The sequence below is a fragment of the Ptiloglossa arizonensis genome, chromosome 12 (genome assembly GCF_051014685.1).
Source record: "Ptiloglossa arizonensis isolate GNS036 chromosome 12, iyPtiAriz1_principal, whole genome shotgun sequence".
Classification (NCBI taxonomy): domain Eukaryota; kingdom Metazoa; phylum Arthropoda; class Insecta; order Hymenoptera; family Colletidae; genus Ptiloglossa; species Ptiloglossa arizonensis.
In genome coordinates, this window is record NC_135059.1 from 1,899,848 (window position 1) to 1,918,821 (window position 18,974).

The 18,974-nt window shown below is 43.0% G+C and overlaps 1 protein-coding gene across 1 annotated transcript; it reads left to right on the plus strand.

The window, feature by feature from the left end:
* Positions 1-3,193: 3,193 nt before the first annotated feature.
* Positions 3,194-6,340, plus strand: LOC143153309 (chymotrypsin-1-like). Its single transcript, XM_076324338.1, has 4 exons — positions 3,194-3,278; positions 4,028-4,371; positions 4,858-5,103; positions 5,578-6,340. The coding sequence occupies exons 1-4, from the start codon at positions 3,230-3,232 to the stop codon at positions 5,719-5,721; spliced, it is 783 nt and encodes a 260-aa protein (XP_076180453.1). The 5' UTR covers positions 3,194-3,229; the 3' UTR covers positions 5,722-6,340.
* The last annotated feature ends 12,634 nt before the right edge of the window (positions 6,341-18,974 follow it).

The window sequence follows — 18,974 nt, forward strand, 5'->3', positions numbered from 1 at the left end:
CGCCGACGCGGCGGCGTGCCGCGTCGGTGAGTTGCGCTGCCCGCAACATTATTTAGTACGGATCGCCGACAGCGACGCGCTTAATTACTATCCGCTACGGTATTATCGACGTTTCGTAATTGACGATGGTTGCATTATGTCATCGTTCGATAAATCCATTAATGGGGGCGAGTAAATCGTTCTCGATACGACGAACGCGTACGAAGATCGGATGTTGCGCAAGCTTCGCGGCTCTTGGGTCCCGGACGAAATAGGGTCAATCGAGAAACGGAGAGAATCCATCGACCGAGTCCGATCCTGTTCTAATCGCGTCGTCTAAAACCGACGACCATAATTTATTTCTTCTCCGACCGCGATAAGATGAATCTCGTATGCTTATGGGCTTGACCGGGTACCGGCTCGATCCTCCTAAGAATCTATTTATAATAAGACGATGCTGCGACGCTACCGATCGCCGGCACCGCTACCAACTCCGCTACTTACGTCCCGGGGACGAGACCACGTCGTCTCATCACCGGAGATCCATTAGTCAGCGGTTGACACGCTGACGGCTACCGTACACCACTACCGTTCCCGTGACAGACCGAAGATTCTACCGTATGGTTGACTGCGATCGTCGAAGAACGGTCCGGCAAGTCGCGCGAGCAACGACCAGTTAATGCTATGCCTTCTCGTGTCGGTGACACTAGCAGAGAAAAGCGTGCATTATCGTAGAGGCTCCGAGAGGAAGACAGTGGGACCACTATAAACTACCGAGACCCGCGATCGAGATCGAGCACGCAAGATGACCGTGACGCGCGAGCATTTATTACAAAGTGTCCGTTCAGGTTCGTGGTCCGGTGTTTCTTTCTTGGATTTTTGGTACGTTATTATCTATTAACGGACCGTTGACGACCGACGTCGATTACGACAATTCGTATCCATTGATCTCGACCAACGAGCACGTACGACGAATCCCGAAAATATTCGATGTTTTCGCGAAATAACGCGTGTCGATTCTCGAGGAAACGTTCGACGCGACTTAGACACCTTCGATCGATGTCTACGAGCGTTTTCGAAGAGGAAGGAGCAGGAAATCCTAGGGAAGATGTGGTTTTCACGGGGTGCGTAGGTGAAACTACGCGTGTTAAAGAACGGACACGTTTCTTCCAGGCGCCATTATGGTGCCTCCGGGCGACCAAAGGGTCCGAGAAGTTATGTTGGCAAGCGTGCGTTGCGGTATTTATAATGGCATGCTTAATTGTTGTCCGTAGATCAACCGTGTATCGTAACTTCTCCGGAAACTCATGGCGCCCACGTGAAAGCCCGCGTTCCGTTCCATCGCATAATTTCTACGATTGCCGAAGGACACCGATTCTCAAAAACGCGAATGGAACCTTCCACCTTCTTCCGAAACGGGAACTATCGACAACGAATTATTCGATACGTCTCTTTCTTCGACTCGCGCGGTAACGTCACCTGTTGAGTACAGGAACGGGAGAAATTTGAACCAGAAATTTTTTGTTATATTCTAGGTAGATGTTCTTCGCTATCCAAGTGCTCGAAGAACTTTAGAGTGATGTGGTAGTGGTGTAATTTCTTTCTTTCACGGTAAGTATAACGAGTTGGAGTACGTCGAGCTAAATATTAAGTCGTTAGATACGATTTTGCGAGTGCTTACTTACTGATTTGGTAGTTAATTTTAATACAGATGTACACGAACGATTTCCACTTCTTCGTTATGTTGCTTACGAGTTTAGCACAATTTGATCTCGATAATCTCTCGTTTACTTAAGCGCGGTCTTAGGTATGTTCTTTTGAAAATTTGCATCTTTGTCGTTGCATTGATGCTTATATCAAATTCAACATGGACTTATCAGTCGATCGTGTTTATGTTATCGAAGATATAAGTCCTTCGAAAGTTATCACCGTGGAAAAAGCCATTATAAAGCGAGAATCGCCCTATGTTTCTCTGTAAGAATGGAAATTTTTAAATTTATTTAGTAGTAATATATACAAGTCAATACTAAGGGCATCCAATCATCGTTAAATTACATAAGACTTTTTTTTTAAATGGGCTCAAAATACTTCAGTTCTAAAAATGCGAATATGCAATGTGTTTCGCCGTAATTTTAATGTTATTATAACACGTACCGTTATTAATTGATTGCTGACACTTATGGACACCCATTAGTATCACAAAGAGTATCGTTATAAAAGAACAGGATTTCGATCAATATTTGTCTCGGTTTTGAAAACTTTAAAAAACTTATTTTCTATTTTACATATTTCACATACTCTGCATATTTTTTTCATTTTGCGTTTCGTGTATATTTTGTACATACTATTTAAGGGGAATAGTCGGATGTTTGATTAAAAAGTAAGGTCATTTCTGCGAGTTATTTTTTAACTCGGTAATTGTGTTATTCGAATTTATTAATGTAATAAAAATTCTTCCTTGGAAAAGAAAAGTAAGTTTTTGGAAAGATAATAATTCATTACAAAATGGCTACCATTTCAAGTTAAAAATTCAATTTAAGTTCACGTAAGAAAATATAAACTTTTAATTTCAAACAAAGGTGGAACATGCATGGGGGTTTTCATGGTCATTTCTCTAAGTGAAGTTCTTGGTACGAGGACACTTTACAGACTGTGGAACTTATGACGCTTTAAAATTCACTAAACATTTGTTACAGATGTTTTGAACTACGAGAATTTCATTATTTTCGTTTGCAATTGTTTTTCGTCGCGTGCGTCTTTTCGTTTGTACATTACCATTTTAAGAAAACGGCTTAACGAAACGATAAAACGAGCAACGAGATGGGCATCTTCTTTCGTATTTGTTAAATTTTCCATGTTTAACTCACAATAAAGTAATAAGTGTGTAAACCTAGCCAACGATGCAGTATCTTCTAGTCTACTTCCGTTTTGGTAGTGCAGTGTGCTCGAAATACCTAACACACACTCAAAAATATTCTATAATTTCGTTACTTTTGCAAATTTCGGAATAAAAAAATTTGAAACATGTTTTTAAAGAATTAAAGTTGGTAATATTTAAAATGTTTTTTGTTGCCTCCAATCTTGCGCTGTTGTTAGCGTAAACGAAGCGTAAAACCATTAACTATAATTATATAACACGCAATAATTATCATAGCTATCAGTGTTCTCAGAATGGTATATAAAGTATGCATGTTTCGTTGCTGGTTGCGTTAACCGTGAGTACGGTTAAAGTCAAGGTGCTATATGAATCATGTGTCGCATTCTCTTCAATCTTCTTTTATTTGCGATCATCGGCCTTGGTAAGTGCAATAGACATTTATCGTCGCATGAGAGTAGATTGCTATTAAAATAAGTATTGATTTCGTGTTATCAAACATTCTGATTTGCACACCTTGGGCCAGATCGAATCCAAACATATTTTGCCAAATCGAGTGCAAACAAATTAAATGTATTTCAAAGAATTTTACACAATAAAAAGCAAGTATAATTGTCTAAATAAAACAAGTATAAATCTTTCTACAAGATTAAGTTTAAATTTTAGCGTCACTCTTTTTGAAAACTGGCCTGTAAAAGGGATAAATAAGACAGGGGTTGAATTTTTTTAATCTTAACATTTTTTCCAAATAATAGAAACAAGTATTTCTTTAAAGCAATCGCATTAATCGAATTTGTTAAAATTCTTTTAAACAAATTGTTTACCATTCTTATTGTTGTTAAATCGAAGTAGGTAATGTCAAACCGAACAACCTCAATAAGTTGAATGACACAACGACCGGGTGTCTAAGATAGATGTGTCAGCGGTCGATAAGCGTTGGTTGGCGAAGTTACATAGTATACGTGACAGTGACCGATAAGCATTGGCTGACAAAATCATGAATACTTGACAGCGGCCGAAACGTGCCGGCTGTCAAGGTCGCATATATGTTACAGCGGCCTTTAAAATATTAAATATTTAATTCAACCGAATGAACAGACAATATTGCGATAACTAGAAGATAATCTTTATATATGAGTACTTTCCCTACAAGTTTACTTTTTTTTTGTGCAGTCGGCGCCGCTTCTGTCCGCAATTTGGTCACCGATAGTTTCACAGCAATAGTGGGCCCTCACAAGTCTATAAAGATAGTGCGCGGTTCAATAGCTCAACAAGGCCAATTTCCCTATACAGTATCCTTCAGGATGGGAAATCAGCACTTTTGTGGGGGTGTCATAATTAACAAGAATCATATTCTTACTGCGGCACACTGTATTCGAACCGCTGCTCGAAACATAAACAATGCGACCATTGTAACTGGTTCCATTTACCTTGATCAGGGTGGTGAAAGCCATAAAGTGGCAGCTATGTATTACGTTGTAAATTTCCCTGGAGATGGGGACATTGGTATGATTAAGGTAAGAATCGTTGTACGCGTAAGCAATCAATTATACTCGATTTTGAGAAGGTAAATATACTAGAATCAGTAACGTAAGCTGTATATATCAAATTCTTCTCGCAAAATTGATTAGAAATAACCGGTGAGTATCGTAAATAGTATGTAATCTTCGATCGGTTAAATATATATTCGAGATATATTAGGTTGTTACAAGATATAATAAGTTTTGTCGTCTTTTCCATTGTAAAATATACTATGACACTTCAACTTTGAACAACTGTTAAATATACAGACGAGTCGACAGATCTACATGAAACTTCACACATGTTCATCGAACAGTAGTACCATCTTTGGAAAAATAAAACGACGAATCTAACAGTTACATTTCTTCTCGAACGACAAAACTTATCGAGCAACCTATTAAATTCACAATTTACTTTTGTGGAGTTACACTAATCGTTAAGTATTGTTTATGTTATACTTTAACGCGAATACATTTTTACAGCTTGCCGATGAGATCAACTTCAACGATTACCAACAGCCTATTCCTCTTGCCACTAACAGACCACCAGAAGGTGCCTATGCTGTTGTAAGCGGTTGGGGCCTTACGTCCACTCCTCCGTCCCAACTTTCAAACATGCAGCAATTTCTCTTCGTCAAGATCATCGACACTAACACTTGCAGAGAAGTATATGGCGACATAACCACAGAGATCTGCACTTTAAACAATGTCAACCAAGGAATATGCAGTGTAAATATCAAAAAACTCAATTTACCACGTTCACGAAGATTTTGACCAAATTAAGATGTATTACATCTTAATCGCTTAGTCGCATCGTGAGAGAAATTCAGTTTCAGAAACTCGTTGTTTGAAAATTCTAAAAAATGGTACATTTCAAAGAGAATTAGAAACTTAATTCTTCAGTAGCAAAATTCAGTTATTACAAAATTCTGTTAAAGAAACATTTTGGTTCAATATTTGAAGAAACGATTACATTATAGGTATATTGTGCATCGGTAGGTTTAATTATCAAAACGTAACAACCGAAATTTAGATATTGAGGTCCTTTGTTAATGAAGTTTTATTTGGTAAGAAGAAAAGCGTTATACTGTTTCTATTGTTTAGGATACTTTTAGTCCAAGTTACAGACACCACGTGCATCTGTGGTAATATGGAGGGGATCACTTGTACAGATTATTTTATATTTGTTTATGTCTTTTTCAGGGTGACAGTGGCGGTCCATTGGTCTTCAATGGTCAAGTCGTTGGTATCGTGTCTCGTGGTGTTCTTTGCGCACAAGGATACCCAGATGTTTTCACCAGTGTTTACGACAACCTGCAGTTTATTAATCTAGAAGAGGCAACCTAACATTAAAAACGTAACATTTAAATATTTCAATGGAACTTGACGTTATATAATACTATTACATCAACAGTAATTATATATTTATTCAAAACGTTTTCCTACAATTGCCCCTGTTACAACGTGTAAATAATTTATTTAATTATCGATAACAATCCAATGATATCGATAACTATCGAATGTTTCAACACGTAACGGGAAATTTTTTATGTTAAGGATTGTATCTTTTTACCGTAATGATTACTATTGTTATTCGTACAGTTATTCAATTTTAAACCGAATTTTTTGTTTGCTAAGTTTATTGCTATATATAAATTACAAATATTAAATTTGCTTTTCTACACGGTTTACCTTCAGTATGAAACAATGTTTTCAAAGCTTCAAGAACTTAAAAATACTTGATTTATAAACACTTTTAGGCCACCTCAAACGATTCCTGCATAAATTCATAACCTTTTATGTATCGAAGAATCTTTATTCGCCGAAAGGTGTTTTAAAAGGTTCAAAAAGATTTTATAAACAGTCTTCTTGCAAAATGGCGCTATTAGAATTCATCTAAATAAGCCGATTACGTAAACAATGCAAATAAGATGAAATTAAATGTCGCTAAATGCTTCACTATGAAGTTTGTATTTCCACTAAATCAATTCTATAACTTTTGGGTATGAAATCGATGATTTTGCATTCAGAGTCGTAATAGTCGATCCGTGTCTTAGTAGTCATTTTTCCTTATAATAATACAACTTTCGTCACGCATATTTCTCACGTATTCAATTTGATCGACCGATCACTTGTTCTTGCCAGTACATAATGCTCTTATTCTATCGTTCTGAAATACACATCGACCATTTGGTTCCAATCTGAAAAGAAAATATCGAATCTTTATTGAAAATATTCGACAAATTTTGACAACACGTTTACTTAGCACATAAATAAATAAATAAATAAATAAATCGATAAGAGTTTTCGAAAGAATCATACGGATGATTTCGCATCGCTTTCTCCACAAAGAATTAAGAAGAACGACACAATTTTGTTTCGCAAATACGCACTGGCGCGTACATCGTCGTAATCGTGCGCATGTATTTCACTGTACGTCCTTAAGTAGTGTACGTCAAGTTGAATTAATTAACACGCCGGTGTCGCACTGTGAATATTAAGCAGAAAGGCAAATTCCATCAGGGCCGCGTTCGCGCTTGGTGTTAACTCTTTCTGTTCCACTTGCATTTTTCAGTGTGCCTGGTGCTTTGTACGCGGGTTATACGGTGACATTCCTTTAAAAGGAACAAGTCCGCCCGAAGTTTCATTAACATCGCCAAAAAAATAACAAAGTATAGTGTACATCGTACACCGTCCCTCTTGAAACAGACGGCATTAAATTATGCAAATAATCGTATCGATCGTTATTACGGAATAATTCTGTATTCTTACCCGGTCCGTGATCGATCTACGATACGCGCAACTATACCAGGAAAAAAAAAACACCTTCGAAGCTATTTCGTAAGCGCGGAATAAAATTTGTTCATTCGAAGCTTCGTTTCCACTACGAATCACTATTTCTATTTACAGCTACTTTGCGACGATCAATGGATACAAGAAAGTTGGAAGAAACGTCATTATGGAAATTCACATTTAATTTCTTCAACATATCCACCTAGACTTTTCCCATTAGTGGACGTATTCGGTAAATGTAAATAAATGTCACGTCAAAGATTACGTCGAATAAAGAAAATGAATTTGCGTAAGAGTTCACGCATTCGTAATTCGGCAGGTACAGTTTCCCAACGATTCCCTCAATTTCTTAACTATCGAGTGAATCGACGATGAATCGTTCGTCAAATTCGAGCTTACGATTAACCACTCGGGAAATCTACCGATTATTCTCGAGAACTCGGTACAAATTTTAATCCCCGTTACCGATTTACCAGGTTGTCGAATAAGTTTTGTCGTTCGATACAACTTATCGAACAGTGTAGTATTAGGTTTCTCGATAAGTTTTGTCGTTCGATACAACTTATCGAACAGTGTAGTACCAGGTTGCTCGATAAGTTTCGTCGTTCGATAAACTTTCACTCGAATGAACCCCTTTCTCGTGTCGCGCGCCGAATTTCACCGCACCCCGTACGAGCTGCCCCTCGGGTAAAACCGGCAACGTTCACCGGGCCTCTCGTCGATAATAATTTTATAGCCATCGTCGCGACTTTATTTAAACGGATGCGGGAGCCTCCACGGTAGTGCATAAATCTGCCAAGTTTACGAGAAACTCGGAACATTAGTGCGTCCCTGGTCGTCGAGAGGTTATAGGTGGCTACCGCGGCTGCGTGTCGGGAGGAACCTTAACCTCCGTTGAGCGGGCGAAGACGGCCACCGAGTGGACATCGCTCTTACGTTCCGTATTCTCGCGCATCTCTACCGGATATATATCCCCTAAGTGTGGTTCTATGTACCAGCCACTGGCTCGCTGGATGCGAAGTTATGTCGCGCGTCAATTGGTCCCTTCGAGTGTGTGCCAAAGAACGGATTCAGGGGGTGAAGGAGGCTAAAGGTGGGTTTTAGTCTTAAGTGACAAAGAGACGCGTACCGAAGGCGGAGGCGGTGGAGGGGGTTGCCAACCAACCGTGTGTCCACGGAGACCGGGCAGATCTATAAATTTCATTACGTAACCGTGCTGCGGGGAGAGGGAGAGGCGCAATAAGCGATACACAGCGAAATTGTCCGCGAAGTTTCTACTAACTCTTGCCCCGTCCACGGCGTCGCGTCGTTGGCCGTAATTCCAGCGGTCCCTTTTACCCGTCGGATGATTCGTTTTATATGGAATACAAAGGATCCGCCCCTGCGCGTCGCATAAATGCGCTCACGCAACCTGCACACGATGCACTTAACGCGACGCCTGCTAACACCGCTCCGCCGTCGTCGCCGAACGGAGCGGTGCTGTGCGGTCCTGTGCGCGCGTTCAGCTCCACGGACTCGTGGTCCCTGTGTTTTCGACACCCGCGCGCCACACGCGGAATTCACTTAAGCGGAGAATGCGAGGCTCGTGTCCACCCGTGGCTACTCTCCATTCTCTTCCTCAACCTGACCGATTCCGAGTCGAATTCCAATCTCGTACAGGTGCGATCGAGAAATCGCCGCGATAAAGGTGGAACTGGTCGATGCACTGCAGACCGGTGCAAGCCGCGGTCTACGGTCTTCTACGCATAATCTCTCCGTGTCGTGATTTTTCCGCCGGCGATAACGGTAAATATTAATTTTTACGCGGAACCGTGGCTACGGAATTGGGGCGGAATAAATGAGTTCCTTTTTCAACCGACAAGTAGGTAGATCAGATTGAGTTCTCGATGCATTCGTATCTCGCGCGTATGTATCAATGATAAGTTGATAAATATGCTAATGTTATCAGGTGTGGTTGCGAAAATATCCAAAGGTAATAACCATTATAACCGAAAGGTATTAACCGGCGATTCATGGCTAACGCGGCAATCTTATGAAAACGAATCGCATGCCACGGAAATGATGTCATATTGACCATCACTTTCCCTGTATATCTACGCAACGAACGTTCTATTAAGAACGAAAGTCTCGTCTATCGATCCAAACGAGAAATCTCGACAAATGTCACGGTTTTCGTTACGTTTGGAAAGAAACCTATATTTACGTACGAAAAGTGGACGATTTGGAATCTATTCGATTTACCTCTCAACGGAAACAATTGTTATTGTCGCGTTCGAATAAAACCTTTTAAAAAAATTCTTTTACGCGCTTCCTTCGTTCGTGTTTCTCGCGCGTACTTCCGAACGACTCGAGTACGCTACCAATTGGAACGGGACACTTGACCTTCAACTTCAGCATCCGACTCTTATTCGCACCGCAACTTCCAATTCAACCAGCATTTCTAATTCCGAGCATAACTTTGCCACTTTCGCGCGCACGCTTTGCGAACAGCGCACGAGCTCGCTGTTCGTCTTCGCTCGTCGGTATTAAGTGTATTCCCTACCGTTGACTTGAAGTCCTGTGGCAAGAATGCGAGAAAAGTGGAAGGAGTACACTTATTCTCACGCACACGTTCAATTCTGGTCCACTATTCGTCGCGACAGTTACAGACACATGTGGATTGAATGACGAAGAAGATAGCGAGATAGAGAGAGACAACGAGAAACACGCAACAGGCAGAGCTCCAATGGCGTAATTTTAACATATTACTATTATACATTAGTTATAGCTAAAACAGGACAATTTTTGCTGGTTTTTACAATTTGCTCGGAAAGCATTGATTATATAATTAATAGTAGAATTCTTTTTAGGAACAAAAGTAACTTAATAAAAATATAATTTAGAAATAAATAGAAATGAAATTTTTATTCATTTCAAAAGAAGTTATATACAGTGTATGGTACAAAACTGTCGCCACAATTTTTCTTCTTAAATATTATAATAGCTTTCAAATTTGGATGTACGGACAAAGTGTATCAATTGCTTTCTTAAAAAGATGTATATTTTTCTTCAAGAAAAGACTTAATTTTCTGATTTTTATTATTCTGTTCGCTCTGTATCTCTTGTATGCGGTAATAGGAATAACGAATTTTAATACCTTTGGAACATTGTTCTTTCGGGGAATATGGTTAAATACTAGTTTGTGGAAAAGAACCAGAGTTAAGTCGTATGGTGCCGTACAAAATATTTGCTTCCATTAAGGAAAATTAATTATATTTTAAAATCATCTTTGTTACTCCACCTATAGAAAAATTGTTAATATTACATAATATACTTTTTTATATTAAATAACTCTGATGAGATAAAACAGCATTAAATATAAGCATAAATGAAACCTCGGTGACTTATAGTCTCCAAGCTTTATATTCAAGTATGTATATTGAAATAGGGACGTAATTAAAATCTATTCCTATTACTATGGCGGAGACCGTGGCTAAAGTTCAGAATAAACAGCTCGTGTGGAGATGGGCGGTCCAATCCCTCTTAGCCCCTGTGCTGTCCCGCGAGACTTCAAGTCAATGGTAAGGAATACATCATTTGGTTACTTAACTCGAAACGCGACTCGTCGACGATTCTCCCGAATTAAAATCGTTTCCAACGCCCGTCTCGATGGTCCATTAAAAAAGAAAAAAAGAAATTGATTTTTCAATCTACGTAAGTCACGTGTAGGCATTTGTTAACACGATTGGTCGCAACGTCTCCATTTTCCTCGATGAAGAAAAATTGAAACGAAATCTTATTCGTTCGAGTCTGTTAATTTCGTAGGCGATCTGTGAGCAATATAGACCGTAATCGTTATCCCTTTCTCTCGGTAGAAGTTCACCAGCCGATTGGATCGTGGTCCCCGAAAGCGTGGAAAGATATTCGGGCGGCGATTTGTTTCGCGCGACGACGAAATTCGCAATTAGTCAGCCGCGCGCGGTCGCTGGTAGGAACTAGGCCGGTCGATAATCGTTGCTCGGTAACGGGTGAAAAAAATTAATTGTTAGCCGGGCCGGTCGGTAGATTTTGATCTGACATCGTGAAAGTACAATGGTCGTTGCGCGATACAGTTACACGCGTCCGTTTGGCTCCGCCACGTGTTAGTTAAGCAACGCGAGTCGAATCGAGCCCCGTCCGTGTATCTCGCTCGCTGGTCAAAAGTACCGGCGTTGGCGAGTCTCGGCGCTGACGGTGGACCGATCTTGGCACCGCTCGGTCGGGCCCGATATCGGCATGGAAAGCCAGATAGCGGTTTTCTTATTGAGCGGCGTTTATAGGCGAGCAAAACGACGCCCGATGCCCGGTGTATCGACGTCGGTACACGAGTACTGCATTACTCGGTTCGGTAAGAAGCTACTGAATCACGAGATACGCCCGGCCACGGTTCCTTTCATTCTCGACGCGGTGACGGCCGATTCCCGTATCGGCCGTCTGTGTACGCCGATAACTAACGAGAACGAACGCGCTTCTCGATCGCTCGGACTAATCGAGCGTGGCCCCCTCTTAATTTAACCGGACGATACCCGCCGTACGGAGCGGCCGGGTTGCTTGAAATCTCGGGTTATTGAAGTTGCATGTTATACCTGTGGATTAAAGCGATCATTGATCCGTCAAGTCGTAAAAGGTAGGGGTTTGGAGTGCCCGAAGCGACGGGCTCGCGACCGATCGTATCGACTCGGATCCGTGACGTCGGTTACGAATCGTTTTGAATCTTACTCGATGTATGTACCTACAAAGAGATTTCAAGAGCCACGAAACGTCTTAATCCATCGAGCAGACCGGCGGCCTACTATTTACGGCCCATTTACGGGAGAAAAGAAAAGGGTTTCTTTTAACGGAAATTCGTTCGAACGTTGTGCTATCTTTCACGAATGAAACAGAGACACTGGTACAACGCGTTGTAACTTTTTTCTCGTCTGTTCTAGGGTGCTACCGAGCTGGTGGTACCGGACGAAAAGAGGGTGAGGCGCAAAAAAATAAATCGAGATGACATTTTTTCGTAGAGAGCTTCGTTTTTATCTACAGTACTTGCAATTCTTGTCGATTGCGTCGAACGAGTAGTCGAGAATCGAGAAGATTCCTCGACGATTTCACTTCTTTGCTGAAATCGAAAAGAAAATTACCAGTTGGTAATTGTAAATTAATCGAGACGGAGGTATCGTAAGCAACGAGAACGGAGACACATCGAGATACTTTCGAGACTCTTGGAAAACTTTGCGTTTCGGATAATACACCGGCCATGGTAATTCGTGGCTTCACGTTCTCTCGAACGTTTCGAATCTCATCCAAGCTGAGATTCGAACCTCCATCGCTGAGTACTCGGTGCGTTGGTGTGCGTTCAGGCAACGCCACGTGTGTATCGCATATTTATTTGGAATTCAAACTTGTTTCTCCGTATTGTCTTTCTCCTTCGTGTCGTATCCCTTCCTCCTCCACCCGCTCAGCTTCCCCTCCGCCTGGTCTTTCCGCGAGTTCTTTTTCTCCGTTTGCGGCGTCGTCATCGTCGTCGTCGTCGTCGTCCACGCTGTGCGCGCAAACAGGATAATGGTCGAATGAAAAGGCGCGCACTCGTGGAGTCACAGCGCTCTCTCTCTCCCCCCGTATCCTCCCCTCCCCTACCCCCCTTTCTCGTTGCACTTGTTTTCTCTGTATGGAACCGCTATCAACCGCTGTAGGACAGAAAGTGCAATTATAAATACGCCCCGGCATTACCGCGCGCGGTTATTGCAACGCCGATTCGTAGACCTTTTTTTCTTAATTGTACACGCGAGACCCTGACATGCATACACCAGAACGCGAATAATACGCTCTCGATGCCGTGAGCGTTTCTCTAACGTACGGCCGGGGTTATAGCAGGTGTGCACGTGAACAACCGGGGCAATAATATCCATCGTTCATTTTTCGTGATCCCCTTATCGAATAATTTATCATCGTATCTAATTCGTTCCCGGGCCGTGGCGTCGTTCGGTGTTGTCGCGGGCCGTGAAGTTGCATCGAGTCGCATCGAGTCGTATCGAGTCGTATCGAGTCGCGTCCAGTCGCGTGTTCTCCTTTGAACGTCAAGGAGAACCGCGTGTCTTTTTCTCGCGCGAAGGACAATCGCCATGGACCGTCAATCTTCTGGCGCGCTTCGGGGATGAAGAAACGCGCGGGATCGGCGCTCCGTGGAGGACGAAAGAGGGGTGGTGGTGGCGGTGGTGGTGGTTGCGGCGGAGAGGAAAAAAAGTGAAAGAAGGCACGCAGTAGGCGTTCCACGGGCATACAGGTGCGACGGCACCGAGAACCGCGGATAACATCGTTTAATCACACGTGACTCAAGCCGTATGCGCTCCACCCACATCTCGTTCCGTATCTCTCGCGGATTATCTATGCAAAAATAAATAAGCTACTAAGTAACGACCGGTCGGCCGGTCGTCTACGCGCGGGAGGAACGGGGTGAGAGAGAGGGAGAGAGAGAGAGAAAAAAAAAGAAGGCGCGCACGGAATCGTTCGCCGTATTACTCGTGGCTATCGAAATGTTCCGAACGGTCCCTGCGATACCTGCATTATATCCAACGCGGTGCCACCGGCGAAACCGAGGAGTTGGCGGTGGTGGTCGGTTCGCCACAGCCGCGCAGAGTATCGTTTATTGATTTACAGTTGCAGATATATTTGTACCCGATTAAAATCAGCGTTCCATATTGCGCGAGGCGTGTCGCGGGGACACGCTTCTATCCCTTATTACGACGCGTTTTACAGCCGCAGATGCAATCGGTTAATTCCTAGACTGATTAATCGTCGCAAATTAAACGGTACGATTCTTTCGCGACGATCGACGGCGAAAGTATTTGTATCGCGCGGGCACATCGCGCGCCTCGTTATTTATACGCGTCCTTGTCGCGGACGAGACTTAACCGGGGAGATCGCGAAAAGGATCGAAGCTTTTCGGACGGTTCCAGTTTACAACCCTCTGATTCCCTTTGTAGTCATACGTGTTGTAAAGTTCAGATTATAATATCTAGTTTATTGTAATATGCAGGGATCTCGCGTATCTAGTGGTATAGTTAATGTATATATAAGAATATAAAGTTCGTACGAATGCGCATACAGTGATGTGTCTTGATGTGAACGACGACAGTATCGTGTGATCTTTCTGACTTAAGATCGTTGTTGCATTCGCTCCAACAACACGGATAACTATAAGACGAATGGAAATATCGGGCGAAAGTTAAAGTAACGCGTAGAAGTGAAAAGAGGTATTGGTTGCGGTACGGTTGTTGGTAATCCAATCTCGAAAACGATGCAATACTCGAAAACGTGGTAGAATAATACGCAATAAGAAACAGAGAATCGCCAGAGAGACACAATTTTTACGAGTAACGACTCCGAAATAAATACGCGAGTTGTCGAATAATTTCACGATACGTTCCGCGTTACTATCGAAAGCTTGCAACTTTCCTCTTGTACTCGCGCGGACAAGATACCCATCCACTTTGGAACGCGAACAGTGATTCTTTTTCCATTATAATAGGTTGTTCGATAAGTTTTGTCGTTCGATGAAATTTATCGAACGGTACTACATCGAACGACAAAACTTATCGAGCAACCTGGTATTATACCGTTCGATAAGTTTTATCGAACGACAATTCGAACTTTGTACTTCTATTCGAATCGAAACGGATTCAACCGCTCTACCGTCGATCTACTCACTCGTGCTTCGAGAAAGTATTCTCGGAACATAGATCTCCGAGAAAATTCGCTTTAGAAACCGTCAAGGGTGATATACCACCCTAACGTCGATTCTTGTAAAAATAAGTCAGCCAGGAATCTCTGATATTCTAGAATTCCTTTACGTTCGCTGTTTATTCGCCTCGAGTTCGATTCCGTGCTAAAAGCGTCGGTTCGGGCCGAGATGTCTTCCGTAAGAAGATTTTATCGTTGAGAAAAAATGACGACGTCCATGGATGAAAGTAATAATGCTGTTTCGTCGTCTATGCTGTAACTTGTTCGCGAGCGCACGGCTGGCCGGAATATCCGGCGATGTCTGTAGTTTTTGCTTATCTGTCACAGAGAATAATGATGATAGGATTGCTTGCATTGTGGGGGGTGGTGACACCCATGACACAACCGGCTCGAATACACCATAGATGGGTATACCTGGCAGCGTGCTCTCTCGGTATTATGGAGGCTTAAATCAGCTCGAAGGAATCTCGAAAGACATGGGTGTTCAATTACCTGGCCATAAACCTTTACTAGCCCACGTCCACGGCGACGGACGACGAGTTCGTTCGCGCGGTACGCGCAGCGCAATCTGCCTCGTACGATTCCTCATGGACACCATGACGATCCAATAGGGCTTTACTTTACGATCTCGTAGAACCTCCACCTTGTCTCGCGGCCCGTGTTAAAGATCGTCGGTGAGAAAATACCGGTACATTTTATCGTATTTCATACATTTTACCATCCGGCGATAAAATGACCGGAGAAGTTTTGCGACTTACTCCGCCACTTTCCCTGGACGTGCATGTAAGTAGGCAGACTGGCGCCACAATGTACAATGTTACAGCCGCGAGTGACGAGTAATCCTTAAAAGAATGTATTTATTCCACGGAGTTCTCCGAATCGCTCTATTCAGCCTGTATTTATCCTTAGGGATTTAATAGAAGCGCTTTATTTATAGTCCGTTTAACGGTGTAACGGTGTGCGCTCGTATTACGATACAATACTGTCTCCGAACGTACGAATTGTTCGTTTCTACGTATCGAGCCAACCAGAATACGTTTCTTTAACGGAGAAATTTTAACGATCGAAATCGAAGTCCAGGTCCGTACAGTTCCGAACGGTTCGATTCCACGAATTCGAAACAGTCCTTTCGCGTAGCTCTTCTGTCGAGGAAAATTGCTTCTTTCGGATAATCGTTTCGCATCGAGCTAGAGAAGAAACTACGATCGATGTACAATGTTTCTCTCGAACCGTGTAAAAAGAGAGGCACGCGTACAGAGTTGAACGAGAGGAGATCTTTGCTATTATTAAATATAACAACGAATAGAGAAAGAAATGTAATAAAGTGTGCAAAGCGACAAGATGCGGCTAAAGTGCTGTAACCTCATTGTGGGTGAACCGACATTTTCACGCGTTACCCTTCGATTTCTAAGGCCGAGATTAAACCGTCGTTTTGAAATTTCGATTAACTTCTGCCCTCGACTGTGAACGAAATTTGCGTCTTATCGACAATTAAACGCAAGTACGGTTCGCGGTCCGATTAAACGAAGCGCCATAGTTCGTCCACGTACCTTAACACGTGTTTCAGTTTACCGCTCGAGGGTTGTACATACCTGAGAATCGTAAATTCCAATTGGCGCGATCTTTTTCTTCGTCGATCTTTCGGAAACACGCGGTCGGTTAAAATCCAAGCCGTGTTTGGAAAAAAACGAGACACATTTCTTCCATAATCCGAACACGTTTATTACCGTACTTCTCTCCGATCTCCGAACGGAATTTTCTCGAACAGTTTCTTCCTTATTTAATCGTTTCACGGCCGGTGTTAAAATCAATTCGTTTTATAGCTATCGCGGTGTCGTAAAGCCGCGTAAAACGTCACGCGATCCACGGCGATTTCTGTGACAAAAAAGTGTATTTCCTTTGATTTTGCAACAAAAAACAGGGCTCGCGATCGACGCCGCGGCGGTACAGCGACACGAGCTCAACGAACGAATAAAGAAATAAGAATCCATCGTGGTCGGGATCGTCGTTGGCCGAGACTCCACGAAATTCCACGCTCGTTCCAACACGGGGTCCCCGGTAGAAGAATTCCACATACCTGTCGCGCATCTCGCCGAAGCGATTAGACGTCGTATACGGGTTTACATGAATCATCGCGTCTCGAGCGCAGATGCCAGGTCCCATTACACCTGTTTACATACCGAGCCACCCACGAGCTCGAACGATCGGTACCCGGGCGGATCGGGCTCGACGAAAGCGCGCAAAAAGGAAGTAAAATCGCAGCAGCGGAGAACTTAACCGAGAACGGAGAAATACCTGGATCGATGAAAACGGAAACAGGAAAGTTGCAATGAAATGATTATTCTCCACACCTGGTAGAAAAGGTCCGAGTTCATCTCGGACCGCTCGAAACCAAGTTTCGATGCTTTCTCTGTTACCGAACGATACACTGGTGTACACTATCGTGTACACCCAAGACTCGATTAGCTTCAACGACGGTTGTTGTCTCGCGAGGTAAACAAACGAAAACATCGACGAGCGACGTATGGTAACACACGGTAACGGGAAATGAACATTGAAGTTTGAAACGCGCGATTGAAACGAGACGACAGAAGTTTCCGCTGGACCCGATACGAGCGAGAGAGCGCGAAGCTGGTAGGAAAGAGGAAAGGAGACAGACTCGCTCTTAACGGTCGGTTCGGAGCGGCAGCTTCGTGTGAGGTAACGACATAAAATCCCGAGATCTTACTTATACGCGCGCGAGGTCTCGCGCGGTAATCTCGAGGTCCCTCTTATTTAAGCGCCACATTTCTTTCCGGCGCTTCGGAGGGGCGGGCTTCCACGTGGGGAAAGTGGCCACCTAACTGTCGCCCGAACGAGCTCATACGGCGTCGCCGGTGCGACGTTTATTGCATTTTCGAGTCGGCGGATTTGTTTAGCCGTGTGTATCGACAACGTCGCCGAGGCTGGGACCACGGGACCGGACCCCACGTGTGCGCCGTGCCGGTCTCTACGATCGATCGAAAATTCCATACCGGCGGTATCCGGCACGGCGTCGCGCGCCTCGCGGCCCGTACGCCGGATAACGAGGTAAATTTGTATGTCAAAGAGAGGGACGCGGGGTGAGTCGCCGCGACGCGGCGGGTCCGTGCCGTCGCTGAGCTCGAAAGAAATTTTTTATCGCGGTACACCATGCCGGCGAACCGACTCCCCTCTCTCGAGGTACGATCGTTTCATTTGCATATTGGGTAATAAGTGTTAATTTAATTTGGGGGCGTGACTGTATACAGTGAAGGGCAAAAGTATTCGTACGCTAAGCATCGTTTTCGAGTGGATCTAGTCGCACGTGGCACGTAAACGCGAACAGATACAAATACGAAAGGAACAAAATTTGATCCCATTAATCGGGAATAATTCGAAATTTACGAGGACGATATTTATCCGGAGCGAAAGACGCGGCGCGGGAAGCTTGCGGTTAATTATTTCGGGTAATCCGAAGCATTGTAATTATTCTTTTTGTGCAAAGAGGAAATCGTACTCGGAGATTTGAAAAGTTGTCCGATCGAGTCCCCTGAACGGTAGAAAGTACAATTGACGCAAAGTTGTACGAAATTTTCTAGTTACACGGATACAAGTGCATTTGAAATCGCATTGGGTGTTCAGGGATACATGCACAAAGAAGTGGTTACTTCTTGGGAAAACTTCTGAACGTATTTGGCGCAAAACGCAGTGATACGAAACTTTACATGGCAAGTAGAATAAGAAGAAAAGGATTAGACTCCGTTCGAGAATATAGAAATGTCGATTTAGATTTCTGGAACTATGTTATGTTTTTATTTAATCAAATATGGAATATGGTAGGCATTGCCGCATCAAGAGTTGACGAACTATGGACGAACATCTGTATTTAAATATTTTGAAAGAATATTTGCAAAAGAGTACCGACGAATTAGGAACAGAAACTACATTGTATTTCCAATAATACTATGACTCGAAGCACGCTACTTTGATAGCGTTCGCTGGTTCCTGTGTAATACTCCTCGTATGTTATCTACTTTATCACAATGACCGTACTTAAATCCGAT

What these genes read in the sequence shown, in the direction of transcription:
- LOC143153309 (XM_076324338.1), top strand. Translation starts at nt 3,230, where the DNA reads ATGTGTCGCATTCTCTTCAATCTTCTTTTATTTGCGATCATCGGCCTT. An exon ending in ATTTGCGATCATCGGCCTTG is followed by an intron (nt 3,279 to 4,027) that starts GTAAGTGCAATA and finishes TTTTTTGTGCAG; the next exon opens with TCGGCGCCGCTTCTGTCCGC. An exon ending in GGGACATTGGTATGATTAAG is followed by an intron (nt 4,372 to 4,857) that starts GTAAGAATCGTT and finishes ACATTTTTACAG; the next exon opens with CTTGCCGATGAGATCAACTT.